At 45.3% G+C, this 15,539-nt stretch overlaps 1 protein-coding gene across 2 annotated transcripts in view; it reads right to left on the bottom strand.

The window, feature by feature from the left end:
• The window catches only part of ARHGEF26 (Rho guanine nucleotide exchange factor 26), a 115,475-nt gene extending 109,401 nt beyond the window's left edge, over positions 1-6,074 (bottom strand). The window contains exons 1-3 of one of the 2 annotated variants that reach the window (XM_026650166.2): positions 6,029-6,074; positions 4,449-5,589; positions 2,701-2,740 (exon numbers count right to left, since the gene is read on the bottom strand). In XM_026650166.2, coding sequence (XP_026505951.1) covers positions 2,701-2,740; positions 4,449-5,589; positions 6,029-6,033 — 1,186 coding nt within the window. In that variant the 5' untranslated portion in view covers positions 6,034-6,074. The remainder of the gene's footprint in view (positions 1-2,700; positions 2,741-4,448; positions 5,590-6,028) is intronic. The other variant, XM_026650167.2, reaches the window with a different exon arrangement.
• Positions 6,075-15,539: the final 9,465 nt, after the last annotated feature.

The following is a 15,539-nucleotide window of genomic DNA, read 5'->3' as shown; positions in this document are numbered from 1 at the left end:
CTATTATTTGTAGGGAGGAAAGTGAAAGAGATTGAGTGAGTCTTTAAGAATCCGCTAAATTCTTTTGTCAAACTGTTTGGTCAGATTTGCTTTAGCTGCTGTGTCCATTAGCGCTTCTGCTGAAGGGTTGTACATAAGGGTTAGAGTTTATAAGGTGTGTACATACATCATATAATCATAAACACATAGTATAACTGCATATGGTGCTGTGTAACAGGGGAACTCTGCCCAAAAAAACCAAACAAGACCTTGCCCAAAGAGTTTACAATCCAAAGAATTATAGTAAGAATATAGCGTGGGCCAAGATCATTATAGCCAGCATGCTCCAAAGAATATGTGAGATTTTTATAAACTTTTCGAGGATGGAAGCTTGGCTTACAATAACTGAACCCTGAATGCCATTATAGGGAGTAAAGAGTGATCAACAGAGACCAAAGGGAGCAGTCAGAAGAAAACCCTTGACATAGAATCAGGAGAGAGTAAGGAGGTATCACAGAAAATGAAGGCAGGGCATATTTGTGGACTGCTTCAAAAGCAAAGAGTTGCTTAAACAGTGCATGAGACCTGAGAAACTAAGGGCATGTCTACATTTACCTCCAGAGCGATCGATCCAGCGGGGGTTGATTTATCGCGTCTAGTGAAGACACGATAAATCGACGGCCGAGCGCTCTCTCGTCGACTCCAGTACTCCACCGCAGCAAGAAGCACAGGTGGAGTTGACTGGGAGCGTCAGCAGTCGACCTACCGCAGTGAAGATACTGCGGTAAGTAGATCCAAGTACGTCGACTTCAGCTACGTTATTCATGGCAACTAGGTTTTGAATGGACTTGGGGAGAGATCAAAGATGAGCAAGCAGAGAGAGTGCCAATTACCATAGTCAGGAGAGATTACAAGAGTATGGACTAATGTTTGGTTGTAAAATAGAGAGGAGGGAACACAGCCAATTCATCAAAAATCAGGGTCAAAGGAGCAGATAAGAGTGGAAACAAAAATGACCGAGACTACAAGCTTACGGGTCAAAGCGAGAAAGAAAGGATTATGTTAGACTGCAGGTATAATTTTCTTAAGCATTGGTGAGTGCTGGCTTATTCCTAAACCCCAGAAAATGGCACCTTGCCCCCCGATTCTGCAACCTGATCCACGTAGGTTAATCCTGACACTTGCATAGCCCTTTGATTTAAATCAATTTAATTGATTTAAATCACTAGCCAGGAAGACTCGATTTAATCATGGTTTTCTACATAAAAGTGCATTCTTGTTGGTTGTTATAACCTTAATACATATTCTTCACAACTCAGAGATAGATGTAGGTTTCATTTTTAGAAGGTACACACTATCTATTTTTAAACAGTGATTTATTTTAAAAACTTTTCAGATTAGTTTTACAGCTATATCAGAAAATGAATGATAGTTTGGTTATTCCAAAGGTAAATGAAGCAGATATTTATGACATCACTGGGAGGTGAACTAGCTCCAATTCAACAGGTTAATCATTAATATTTGGAGGATTTTCTTGCCATGGTGTATTAGGAGGAGAACATCACCAGACAGACGTTTAAATTGTTTTATATAACTAAAACAATAACGTTAAGCATTCTGGATTGTTTTCTTCAACAGAAAACATATAATATTTTAACAAAACAAGCATATGTCCCTCGCTTCTCACATTTATCTCCAGACTTCTTCTCCTTGTCCAGATCTATTCTGCCACCAACAATCTTCTATTCCTTGAACTTTTTGAAACTTTGCACTTTTAGAGAGAGATACGGAATTGACTCTGTGTACACAAATTTGCAGAGGGACAATAGAGTTGAGGTCTGTTATTTCTCACCTCTATATATTATTTATTTATTTAAAAACATTTTTGCTGTTAACAAGCAAATCTGGAGACACAAATCCACCCTTTGAGAACTGCAAAACTAAGCATCTCTGATGGGATCTTCTAGACTGAGCCCCACTGAGTAGATAGAAAGATTAACATAAATAATCTATACAGAAGCCTGTGGAACCCCATAAGATTGGGTCCCTAATTCATGAACTATTGGAACTCATTTACAAAACTTTTCTTAAACATTACATGAATATATTGTCTCATACTATAGAATTAGAATTTATAATCCCTATTCCATGATGAGATATCTTCGAGCTATAATGTATCTTTAGATGGATTTTTTTTATTTAAATCAGATTTTTTTGATAAAATGCTTTTTGAGGAAAAAACTATTTTTTAAATTTTTTTTAAATAAAATCATTGATTTTTATCCACCCTGTTGGAGTCTATGTAAGAGGTCTGACCACTGAAATCAGCTTGCAGGAATTGGCTTTATTTTATGCAAATCCCACAGTGTTTTTATAAGAGCTGAAGCTTAAACAATATACACAAATACATATTAATAGTTCCTTTTTATATTCAAGTGTAAGGTATTTGTTTACCTGCCTTTCTCTATTCTTTAAGCAATTCTACAAACAGAATTTAATGGAAGTTGTATTATTATTAAAAGTATTTCCAGTTAATAATTCAAGATTTTAGATTTCAGTTAACTAACATGCTTTTCTTTAATAAAATCTACAGTATTTTGACATATTGCTCTCTTGAAGTCAGCTTCTCTTGAGATTTATTTGGTCATTTGAAAGCATAGATTTTTATCAGAACATGCATTCAAATAATAAAAACCAGTTTCAACAAAATCCAGTGCTTACCTTCCCCATCAAATGTCCCTTGTACTTTCAGTGCTTTCTTCTAGGATGTTTTTTTTAAAGAAAAGAAACATGAAAATAAGAACACAAAGCCACTGACTTTAACAATATTAAATAAAATAGCATAACATTTATCTAAGGCATTGAGTTTATCAACTCAAGGCCTAGTTTATAAACTTTTGACAATTAGCAAATTATTCACACAACTATTGTTTCACTACAGATGTGTCATTAAAGTTGCTATGGACTTTCTTCTAATGGCTTAGTCATTCATCACGTTGCATTTTCTCTACAAACTGAATAAAAAGACCTTAAAAATTATTTCATTCTGTAGCATTACAAGAGTTCAATAAACTCGCATTTCATTGGTTCAGATATCCTATCAAGTATACATTGTTCTTGTTAGAGTGACTAGCTTTCCTTCTCTTCACAAAAAACTGACAAAGCACCATGTAAGCTAGTTTCTGAGACCATAACAAGCCCTCTGAAATAAGACAAACTTATTGGTGAACTACATTTTAGATCTTTATGTGCTTCAATACTACTAGTTTAACAGGTCCAAAAAAAAAAAAAAATTTACCCCAAAATGAAACAAAACACTAGCAACAACAACAACAAAAGTCATCTCTGTATAAAGACAGGGCAATATAATGTCATCCTATTTTAAGCAGAACTCCTCAGTGCTTTCATTGGGGGAGGTTTGCAGGAAAAAATCTAATGGAATGATATGGCCTACAATCTGATCTACTGAAACTGCTTGTTTGTGTAATTTCTGTGAAAGCTCCCAACCCCCAGCCCCTAAATTTTTAGTTTGCCTGAGAACTGTCATGCACTTAATAATTATTCTACTAGTTACAGCTATTATGCCTTGCCTGGAGTGCTTTACCGCACAATTCCAAGTCACCCTGCAGAGCTTTTTAATCTACCAATTTATTAAAAGCACTCAATGTTTGAAGGGTAGAATGCAAATGAAATACAACAAAAAAGACAATGATATAACACTTTTTCAAGCCATAAAAGGTTTTTACAATTTTTTTAGCAAGGCTTTGTGGCATAATTATAATATAATTAATTTAGCCGGAGAAAATGTAATAAAACTATTACTCAAAAAGGATTAACTCTGGAGGACTGAAATAAGACATTCTGCTTTTAGGATACACCTGAGGTTGTTTCAAGATACTTTAAAAGGACTCTGTCAATTTAAAAAGTTCACTTCTACCTGAATTTTTTTTTTTAAAAAACACACTCTTACAAGTAACAGGTGAGCGTACTATAATTGAAAGAGATGGCGGGCAGGGGGTTAGTTGGACTACTTTTTTGCCACTGTATTTACTTTCTGCATTAGGCAGCACTTTGTGAAGTTAGTTTCATTGTCTCCCCTATTCAAACATATACAGGGGTGTGAAACATTTTTAAATACAAGTAAATATGAATTAAAAAAAAACAACTAAATCAGTAGGGGGATTCAGTGACAAATGTAGAATATGAAATTACCTTTAACTCATGTTTTAAAATGGCTAGGTTTCAAATTAATGGTGTTCTTTAAAAGTACTGTTTTCATTACAGTAAAATTAAGGAAATGTTAAGTGACCATTGATACCTGTCAAAGACCACAGAGACGTTTGTAATAGTAAATAATGAACTCAAAAACAAACACATTAATGGAAAATACTTAGACTGCTAATCACTACCTTTAAAGTGGCCAGCACCATTCAAAAGAAAGCATAAGTTTCATCTACCTGTTTACTCACCTTTATTCTTCCTAAACTAGAAAATTTCTCCTTGTCCTCCACTACAGCTTTGAGTATTGGCTGGGACATTCTATTTTTTTTCTTAAAATTTGTAGAACTGTCAGAGTCAATGCCACTCACTACTGCTCTTCGATAGGAAGTAGACCTCAATCCTCTTCTCAATGCCCCTGGGCTATCCAGGTCACCTTCTGTCTCTTCATCACCATCAGCTACCAAAGGCATATTAAGCATCTCCAACATGCTACGGACCTTGAGGACCCTTTTGTTTGTCTCCACATTTTGGTTGCTGGTTTTGTTTGTCACTTTTATCTCAGAAGCTAAACTCCTAGGAATGATCTGTTGTTTCCCCACTTTGAGCGCAGCAGGACTATTTGTACTCAGAACTATTGACTGTTTTTCTGGGAGCTGGTTCTGATTAGATGTCAGTCTGTGGAGAGTTAAGTTTTGCTGTGAGGGAGCCGTCTGGGAAACCAATGAGGGCCCCACAAGTGCCTTTTCTGGGTTTTTAGAAAGCTGGTCGGATTGTAATTGCAAAACAGCCATTGTGTTGTTATTCAGTGAAGGCATATTTCCAGGTAAGGACCCAGGAGTTGGCATAAAAGAAGTCTGTTCATGTTCTGGGATAAATGCTGATTGACTGGAAATCATCACTGGATGAAGCAGTGTGTCATCTGGTGATGTTACTGTACCAGTAGCTGTAAAACTTATCAAGTTATCTGAAACCAATTTCAGGACCTGAGATGCCTGGTCAGAAGAAAGTTGGGGGGATACAGCTTTATACTCTGGAGACCCTATTTTTCCATTTGGCACAGATCCCACGTTGGATTTAAAAGAGGAGGGGCTCCTTTGGACTAATCTGTTGACTAGAGAAGTAACTATTGTTTCAGCAGGCTGAGTCACAGTGAATGTAGCCCTGTCTTCCACAGGGAAATCTGTGAAGAGGACCCCATTGGGGCTCTGGTAAGATTGGGGTCTAGGTTTGCTCTTGGTGTGTAGCTGAGGGGTTGATCTCCTCCACCACCGCGGCGTTATGTTGTTATTAGAAAAATCCACTTCACTTTCCCCATCCATAGCAAATTCCTTAGGGTCACCACTAGTGCAAGAAGGAAGCAACAAATCCTGCAAAGGCTCAGTCCCCGCACTACGAAGAAACAGCAATAAGCACAACTTTGTCATTTCACACACAGCCCCAATAGTACTTACAAAAGGGGGTTTCTGGTAATGCCACTTACACCCCCGCCCCGCCGCTGCGGTGACAGCCCGGCGTTAGAAGTTGGAGAGAGTTTTCAGAGTAGTGGGGGAAAGACCCGAGAGTGCCCCCCCAGCAGCTAGAGCTACAGCTACTTCCCCCCGCCAGGGAGCCGAACTTTACAGCCGAACTCGGCTGGTGCAACCCCAACCCCACCGCCAACGCGCCCCACCTGCGGGGAGCCCCACGGCCGGAGGGAGGCAGCACCGAACGAGCCCACCCCCAGGGCTGCGAGGAGCGACGCGGGCCCCTGCGCCTGCCCCACAGCTGCCCCCGCCAAGCCCGGACCCAGGCGGAACAATTCTCCCCAGAGCGGCGGCTAGGGACTCACCGCATCGCCGCGAGCGGCCGCAGGAGGGAAAGCGCCTCTCGCCCAGGGGGGGCCGGCCAGCCGCTCCCGTCCCCACCTGCCGCTCGCTGCCCGCCTCTGCCAGCGACTGGGGTGCACGGGCAGCGCCAGCCCCCGCCGCGCTCGGCTTCAGTGGGATCCCCACCCACCCACGCAGCCTTCAACCTGAGCCCCGCCCGCCGGGAGCCAAGCGCCTCCCCTGCAGCCCCGCGGAGCAGGCAGGAGAGAGGCCGCCTCCCTGCGGGCACCCAGCGAAGCCCAGCGGCCGGCCGCGCTCGCACCGCACCGCCCTCCCCGCGCCTGGGGAGTCAAGGCTCCAGCGCCACCCCCCTCCTCCGCTTGGGGCAGCGAGTCCCCGGCCCCGCTGTTTCGGGGGATAGGGTAGCTGCGAAGCCCAGGCCCCCAGAGATCGTGGGAAGGTTCAAGACTCTTCGACTGGCCCAGGGCTGTGCCCAGTCCCCCAACCCCGGGCCTTTTGGAAAAGTCTGGAGCCAGGCGGTCTTTGTCTCCAGCCAGCGCTGCTGGCAGTTGTAACTTTGAGTTTGTAGCTGGGCAGCCCTGGACCATAGACAGCGTGGTCTAGGGTGACCAGATGTCCCAATTTTATAGGGACTGTTCCAAAATTTGGGGCTTTGTCTTATATAGGTGCCTATTACCCCCCCCCCCCCCATCTGATTTTTCACACTTGCTGTCTGGTCACCCTAGTGTGGTCCAACCCACTAACAACATGTAAACTGCAGGGGTGGAGAGCCATTGCTGCAGTTAACACATTATGGCCAAATTGTTTCATAGGCCACCAGGCAGAAAGAACACATTAGGCCCTGTGACTGTGGGAGTACTCCCCGTGCATACACTGCACAGCTGCATCAGGCCACATCTGCTCTACACTATAAATTTACACTAATATAACTACATTGCTCAGAGGTGTGAAAAATCCACACCCCTGAACACCACAGTTATACTGACCTTGTGCCTGCCGTAGATAATGCTATGTCAACAGTAAGTCTTGTCCAGTCAACATAGCTACTGCCTCTCGCAGAAGTGGATTAACTACACGAACCACAGCAGCTCTGCCACTGGTGGAATAGCCTCTTCCCTGAAGTGCTACAGCAGCACCAATGCGGCTATGGCATTTAAGTGTAGACCTGCCCTAAGTCTAGACAGGAATAGGGGCCTCCATTAGCACCCAGCTCACCTTTCAGAAGGTTTCTGAACTTTGTATACACAATGGGGGGTTGGGTACGGAAACCAAGCAAAACTCATTTCAGGTGGACTTTGGGGAATTCATTTAAACCTGAAAAATAAGGGATTGCAAACCAAGACCTTGACCATGCTTATGCATGAGTACTCTCATCGGGCCTGCACGAGTATGCACGTTGAATTCACTACTGCTGTTCATAAAGTTAAGGGTTTGTATAAGTGCTTGGAGAATTAGGGACTAAATCTGAAAGAGAAAGTCATACCATGGAAGAACCACCACCCACTTCAGATCATCCAGGTTAGAGCTCAAAGTTGTACATGTGTGAACAAAGGGATGTTTTGAATGGAGTTGGAAATTTCAATGGCCCTCTACGCCCCAGTCGGACATTTCGTTTTCTTATTAAATGTAATACTAATCCAATCAAAAGTGGCAGTGACAAAAAGTTATTACTAGCTAAATAAGTCGAGTTTTGAGACCTACGCTTGGTTCCCAATAGATAAGTATCTGTATCACATAGACCAGCACCCTTGTACATAGCACTAGCTTACAGTTCTGTCGTGTCCTAACATTCCAAGAGGCCATAGATTGAATGTACATTGTCAATGCAATACCATCTCACCCTGAAAGGCAATTCCTCCCTTGTTCAGGGTTGAGACAAACTAAGGGCCACAGCCTTTCAGTACAAATGTGTACATAAACAGGAGACTGCAGTCTCCAGGAATGACAATCTGGCACTTTCCAAGAGAACCACAAATACATTTTAATACTATGCATATTAAAAATACTTAATGTAGTATTTAAAAAACAAATCACAAAAGCCAGGATTTTGTAACAAAATTGCTGGACAGCAGTACCATCTCAAGTTGTGTCTTCCTGTGTATATTTAGCGATTTGTGGGGGAGGCCACTGGCAATACTGAAGTTGGCCAAAGGTTTGCGTAAACAAACACTTTCTTCCAGCAAACTTGCTCTTTCTTCTAGAGAGGGAATCAGAGTTGGCTAGCTCAGATTCTTTTGCTGCACGCCAAACGAAGCTTAGAACAAATCTGGGGAAAGAGTAGAACTTTTTGGTAAGAAAATAGGAAATACACAGCAATTCTACTGGCAGTTAATTCTTATGAATTACGTAAACTTGAAAAATTGTGGTTGTAATGATTTTGCAACTTTTATATGGCTTTGGAACATAATGTATCTTTTCAAGGGAAATAAAAACAGACTAGGTACTGGGGGGAAGGGGGGGAAATCAAAGCTCCTGTTTCACACATATTCCTCATTGACTGTAAAAGACTCCTCTCCTATGTACCATACTATGATACCATGATTCAACACTCACTCATATAATGCAGGCTTAAACTCAAGGACATCGAAAGTTGCACCTGTAGTAAATCTCGCTCACTTATTTTAGAAGAGACAGTTGTGCCCTTTTTCTCTGGGATCTGTACTATTTGTCCAGCTAGTAGGGTCAGACCCCGCCCCATGGATGGATGCTCTCTTAGGGCTGGACTGGCACCTTGCAATCCAATTTGAGTAAGGGGCAACATATAGTTGTGGAGCACCATGCTCAAAGGAGGGAAGTAGGCTGCTCTACCCCTTTTCCAGCTGCAGTTTACTTCCACTCAGTGAGGTTAGCTGTGCTGTGTCAGTGCAGGAGAGGGTAGAATCAAGGTTCTCCTCTTTCCCTCACTCCTGCCCATGTATCTGTACAGGAAAGGAAGTAGCATCTCAGTAGCAGTAATTCTCCTCCCTATGCATAGGCAGCAGAGGCAGGTTGTTTCCTGTGTAAAGAGCGATGCTGAAGCAGGTTAAGTTGGACAAGTGAAACTTTATTAATCCCTTTAGCCTGTTCTGTCAATGTAGCAGAGTTGCTTCCACCTTAACTTTCTGGACTTCCCTGTTTCTCTGGTGTCCCATCAGTAATAGTCCCTCCAGGGGCCCTCTAACTCCAGTGCCACTGATCGTGCTACATCTTCCCTATTTTACAAACATTTTAATATAAACATTAAAAACAAGTAATTGATGCCCAGATCCCTACCGTGTGTCCTTTGGCAAGAGGTTGCTAGCACATAGCAGAGACCTTAAGATAGTTTAGTGTCCTCAACAGGTGACCACACCAGGAGTGTCCTATCTCTGTCTCATTGTTACCTATCTCAGAGTATGTCTAGACTGCAATTAAAAATCCATGGCTGGTGCCTCAGAGTCTAGCAACTATTTCTCTGTGGAGTCTCCTCCTTCCCTGTGGGGTTGGTCTCAAGATGGCTCTTTGTTTCTCTGTTCTGTGATTATCTCGGTAGGCTCCCTCTGGGTGTTGTATCTCATGGCTCATAAGTGCTTCCTATTCCTTCAGATCACTTGTCTCTCTTGTGTAGTCACCTCATATGACCTGGGTGCCACTGAACCCCTCACGATTCCTTTAGTTCACTCCATCTGATGTCTCTCTAAAGGTTGGATCCTCACAGGAGTGCCTGTCTCCAAGGCTGGTAGGTCGTTGGCTGACCTGTCGTACTCTAGTGTGTGCTTTTTCTAACTGCTGGTCATCTCCTCTTGGTAGTGTCCCCATCCCTCTAGCCACAGCAGATCTCCCCTTATTGGTAACATGGTTTTGGTCCTTCCTGCTATCAGTGCCTGTGCGGGACTGTTGTGGCACCCCTGACATAAGGTATTCCTGTGTGCCAAAAATGCTAACAAGGGGTCTGAACCAGAAGAAACAGCCTTGTGTAACGCTGTTTTCACAACTGATTGCACATGACCATTACTCTGTGCGTATTCTGGGGAGGAGATGTAGAGATCAAACTCCCATTTGTGTGCATATTCCTTAAATTCTTTCAAGGCAAATTGGGGGCTGTTGTTGGTGACTACAATGTCCGGAATACCATATCTTGCAAAGTGGGCATTCAGTTTGACAATCACTGACTTGCTTCTTATATCAGGCAGGATAGTGGCCTCCCAATTTTGAATCATATTCCACTGTAATACAATACTGCTTTTCCTTTTAAGTTAATAAGTCCTTTCCCACTGGTCTGGTGGGCAGCTCATGTGGTAACAATCATACAACTGGCAGGTTCCATACCCTTCTATCAAGGAGTGGAGTTGTGTATTTATTTTCCCAGGTAGTAAACACAGTTGTCAATGTGTGAGGCATGTATTTTTTTTTTTTGGATGACATCCTTTCATAATGATGTAAGACAGCTCCACGTCTTGAAAATATGATTCCGTCCTGCACACACAACTCATCTTTAATTTGAAAATGTGGTTCTGCTCCTACTGGTAGTTGTCTTTTGTCTTCTGGCCACTCTTCTAGTATTGTTCTCTTGACTGCCTGTAGTTGGGTGTTCTTTTTCTGTAACCTCTTTGATTTCTATCAGCTTTGCTGTTGAAACAGAGAGAGCAGCATGTTAACGGAGTCAGTGTCCTGATCTCCTTCCTGCAACTCGCTGATGCTAGATATATATGGCCTAGATAAGCACACAGGATTCTAACACCAGGAATTGCCCTGAACAATGTCTGATCTCTATCTGGTAGCACTGCAGGCACCTCTACATGTTACAATCTCTTTGGAGCACTAAGGAGGGACTTTGCCATGATTAGGGCAGTTGTCCCCAAACTCTGAGGCACGCCCCCCCTAGGGGCACAGAGGAACATCCGGGGGGCACGTGAGCATGGGTCAGCGCCTTAGAGCGGGGAGGGACTGCCACCCTGCCCTGCTGTGCCCCCAGTTCTGCTCCGGCCTCAGCCCCAGCTCTTCTCCCAGCCACAGCTCCCTGCTGCAGCCCCCTGGCCAAAGGTTGCCAGGTACCTGGTTTTCGACCAGGAAATCCGGTTGGAAAGGGGACCTGGCAGTGTACAGTCAGCACTCAGTGATGGCTCTGGCAAGAGAGATACTGGCGGCTCCCCCACCCTGCCCCACTGTTGGATCACACGGCTCCCTGTCCCCCACCCTGCCCCGCTCACTCCACCATCCCCAGAGCGTGGCTCCCCTAATCTCATCCTGCCACTGCCTGCCCCAGCTCCCAGGGCGGGTGTGCGACACACAAGAGGGAGGCACAATTGAAAAAGTTTGGGGACCACTGCTCTAGGGGTTTGTGGTCTGATCACACTATTAGTGGATGGCCATTGGTGTACTGATAGAATCACTCCACTCCAAATACCACAGTCCGAAGCTCTTTTTGTATTTGGGCATATCCCTGTTCAGTCTGTGACAGGGCTCTGTGGACATAAGCAACCGGCTGCTCCTGCAAAAGAGCTACACCCAGTTCTTTCTCCAATGTAGCACACTGGAGTGTCAGTGGCTCTCCTAGCTGGTAGTGCTTTAGTACTTTACATTATCAGTTTCAGTGTGTTAGATGCTTGCTGCTGGGGACCTGCTCAGTCCCACTCAACATCCTGCCTTATGAGTTAACATACGGGTTCTGCTACTATAGCCAGGTGTGGACAGAACTTGGACAGAAAATTTATCATTCCAAAGGGGCACGGTAACAATTTCACATCCACTGAAACGGGCATGCCTCGGACTCCTTGATCTTGTTGGAATCTGTTCAATCCCTCAGTTGTGAGCAGATATCCAAAGTATGTCACCTCATGCTATCTGAGTTGATAGGTGGGTTGAGTTTTATGTTCTTGTCCCTGCATCATTGTAGAAAAGCTTATAGTTTTCTGGCATGGTCTCGTTCAGCTTCTGTATCATTACTCCCTTCACCTACAATGAGGATATCACCTGCAATTATTTTCACTCCAGGAAGTCCTTCCAATACTTGAGTGAATCTCCTCTGGACCACCTCTAGTGCTGGGCCTATGTCCATCAGCATGAGCAGCCATCTGTTGTGACCAAACAGCATTGCAAAAGTTATCAGCATGCTGGAGTCTTTATCCAGGCTTATGTGCCAAAACCCATTCCTCACATCACATACCATAAAGATTTTGGCTTTGGAAAGTTCAGGTAAGATGTCATCAGTTGTACAGTGGATTTAGTGGCATCTTTTCAATGCTCACTTCAGTGGCTTTATCTCTATACAGATGTGTAATCTGCCTGATGACTTCTTTGTCACCACCATGTTGCTTACCAAGGTTATACTGGCCTCTACAGGTGCTATGATATCCCTGCTCTGTTGACTTTTGAGCTCCTAGTGTACTTGATTATGTAGTACCCCTTGAATTTTCCTTTGTGATAAGCACACAGGTTCTATTGTCAGGTCTACTTCAAATCACAGATTTCCTTTGAGTCACCAATTGTCTCTGGAAAACATCCTGTAAGAGGTCGGACTCACCCCTGCAGCACCTCCTGCTGGTCGTCTGGGAAATCAGCTCAATCCAGCCTCCGGAGCACCCTCTGCAGGCCAGTGATCCACCTTGTCCTCTGCTGGCTCCCGTGTCCCTCCCAGGACCCCGGTGCCCCTTACTCTGGGTGCTGCCCCCTGGCAGTACCCACACACACTGGGTCTCCCCTCCGAGGGGAACCCCCACCTCACCTCAGTACTAGGCCACTGCCAGTCACCAACTAGCCCCCGCTCCCTGGGGCAGACTGCAGTATAGACCACTCATCACTAGCAAGGGGGGTTTGGACCTGCTGCCTTGGCCTAGCCCTGGGCTGCCCTCTGCAACCCCCAGTACCTGTTGGCCTTATGCTAGGCCGCAGCCTGGGGCTTTCCAGGCTGGAGCTCCCCAGCTCCTCAGTCTTTCCCCAGCCCTGCTCCACTCAGGTCCCCTACCTCTAGATCCCTGCAGCCAGGCCCTTCTCTCTCTAAAGACAGAGAGAGACTGGCCTGAGCGCTTGGCTCCCTGCCTTTATAGGGCCTGCTGAGTCTGTTTGGGGCGTGGCCCCAGCTGCAGCCACTTCCCCCAATCAGCTCAGCCTTCACGCTGCCTGCTCCCTGGGCTATCTCAGGCCCTTCCAGGCAGGAGCAGGTGTCCATCCTGCTACACATCCCCATATGCTTTCAAAATTGTCTCCATTATCTAAGGACTCATGGAGAGAGTCATGAAGTTATCACCACCATCTGATGTGCCATCCCCCTCTTGTACAAGTCTGAATGAATCTTTCAGAGACCATCCTCTGCTCTTGCATACACTGCTAAAATGTTTGAACTTGCCACATTCCATGCAATGCTATCCTAGTGTGGGGCACTTCTCCTTTACCTGTTTGTGCTGTCTCCCACAGGAAATGCATCTCACTATGGGTATGGAACCCTGACCACTTGCTCTCCTTTGCAGTTGTCTCACTGCATGTACTTCTGGGAGTGTGGTACCTCCTCGGGCTTACATCCTCTCTCAAGGCTTCCACTGCACACCCCATGTCTAATGCAGTGGTGGACAAACTACGGCCCGGGGCCAGATCCGGCCCTCAAGATGTTTTAATCCGGCCCTCGAGCTCCCACCAGGAAGTGGGGTCTGGGGCTTGCCTCACTCCGGTGCTCCAGCGGGGGAGCGGGGTTGGGGTCTTGCCCCACTCCACATGGCTCCCGGAAGCAGCGGCACATCCCCACTCTGGCTCCTACACGTAGGGACAGCCAGAGGGCTCCGCACGCTGCCCCCACCCCAAGCACCACCCCCACAGCTCCCATTGGCTGCGGTTCCTGCCAATGGGAGCTGCAGGGGCGGCGCCTGCGCATAGGGCAGCTCTCAGAGCCACACCTCCGCATAGGAGCCGGAGGGGGGACATGCCGCTGTTTCTGGGAGCTGCTTGAGGTAAACGCCGCCCGGAGCCTGCCCCCCAACCCCCTCCTGTGCCCCAACCTCTGCCCCAGCCCTAATCCCCCTCCCGCCCTCTGAACTCCTAGGTCCCAGCCCGGAGCACCCTCCTGCACCCCTGTCATAACTATAAAGGGAAGGGTAACAGCTCTCCTGTGTACAGCACTATAAAATCCCTCCTGGCCAGAGACTCCAAAATCCTTTTACCTGTAAAGGGTTAAGAAGCTCGGGTAACCTGGCTGACACCTGAGCCAAAGGACCAATAAGGGGACAAGATACTTTCAAATCTTGGGGGGGGGGGGAAGGCTTTTGTTTGTGCTCTTTGTTTAAGGGGTTGTTCGCTCTTGGGACTGAAAGGGACCAGACATCAATCCAGGTTCTCCCCATCTTTCTAAACAAGTCTCTCATATTTCAAACTTGTAAGTAAAAAGCCAGGCAAGGCGTCTTAGTTTTACTTTGTTTTCTCAACTTGTAAATGTACCTTTTACTAGAGTGTTTATCTCTGTTTGCTGTACTTTGAACCTGAGGCTAGAGGGGGGTCCTCTGAGCTCTTTAAGTTTGATTACCCTGTAAAGTTATTTTCCATACTGATTTTACAGAGATGATTTTTACCTTTTTCTTTAATTAAAAGCCTTCTTTTTAAGAACTTGATTGATTTTTCCTTATTTTTAGATCCAAGGAGTTTGGATCTGTATTCACCAGGGAATTGGTGAAAGGTTTCTCAAAGCTTCCCAGGGAAGGGAATGGTGGCAGCGGACCAAAACTAAGCTGGTAGTTAAGCTTAAAAGTCCTCATGCAGGCCCCCACACTTGTACCCTAAAGTTCAAAGTGGGGATACAGCCTTGACAACCCCCAACTCTTCATCCCCCAGCCCCACCACAGATCCCGCACCACCAGCCGGAGCCCTCATACCCTCCTGCACCCCAACCCCCAATTTTGTGAGCATTCATGGCCCGCCATACAATTTCCATACCCAGATGTGGCCCTCGGCCAAAAAGTTTGCCCACCCCTGGTCTAATGTAAGATTGCCTTTCTGGAGCAGCCACTCCTGTAAATGGTGATCCCAAGTGCTACAGACTATCCCATCCTAAATTAGGGAGTCTGTCAAACCCCAAACCCCAACTCCCCAAAATTGCATATAGCAGCCACTGTTTGTAAGGCAGTAACATAGAGGTCTATCCCCTCCTCTTTGGAGTCATCTCTAGAGAAAAACCTGTGTCGCTTCACAGGACCATCAAGTCTGGCAAGTCAAGTGTAAAAGTATAATTAGACAGGCCAAAAAAGAATTTGAATCGCAAAGAGCCAAACACTCAAAAACTAACAGCAAAACACGCTTTCAGTACATCAGAAGCAGGAAGCCTGTCAAACAATCAGTGGAGCCACTCAACAGCTAAGGTGCTAAAGGAGCACTCAAGGAAGATAAGGCCATTGCAGAGAAGCTAAATGAATTCTTTGTATCAGTCTTCACTGCAGAGGATGTGAGGCAGGTTCCCATACCTGAGCCATTCTTTTTAGGTGACAAATCTGAGGAATGGTCTCAGATTGAGGTGTCAGTAGAGGTGGTTTTGGAACAAACTGACAAATTAAATAATAAGAAGTCACCAGGACCAGA

The sequence above is a fragment of the Terrapene carolina genome, unplaced genomic scaffold (assembly GCF_002925995.2).
Source record: "Terrapene carolina triunguis isolate 2854851 unplaced genomic scaffold, T_m_triunguis-2.0 Scaffold88, whole genome shotgun sequence".
Lineage (NCBI taxonomy): Eukaryota > Metazoa > Chordata > Testudines > Emydidae > Terrapene > Terrapene triunguis.
The sequence above is the reverse complement of the archived record's forward strand: the minus strand, read 5'-3'. Positions and strand labels throughout refer to the sequence as shown.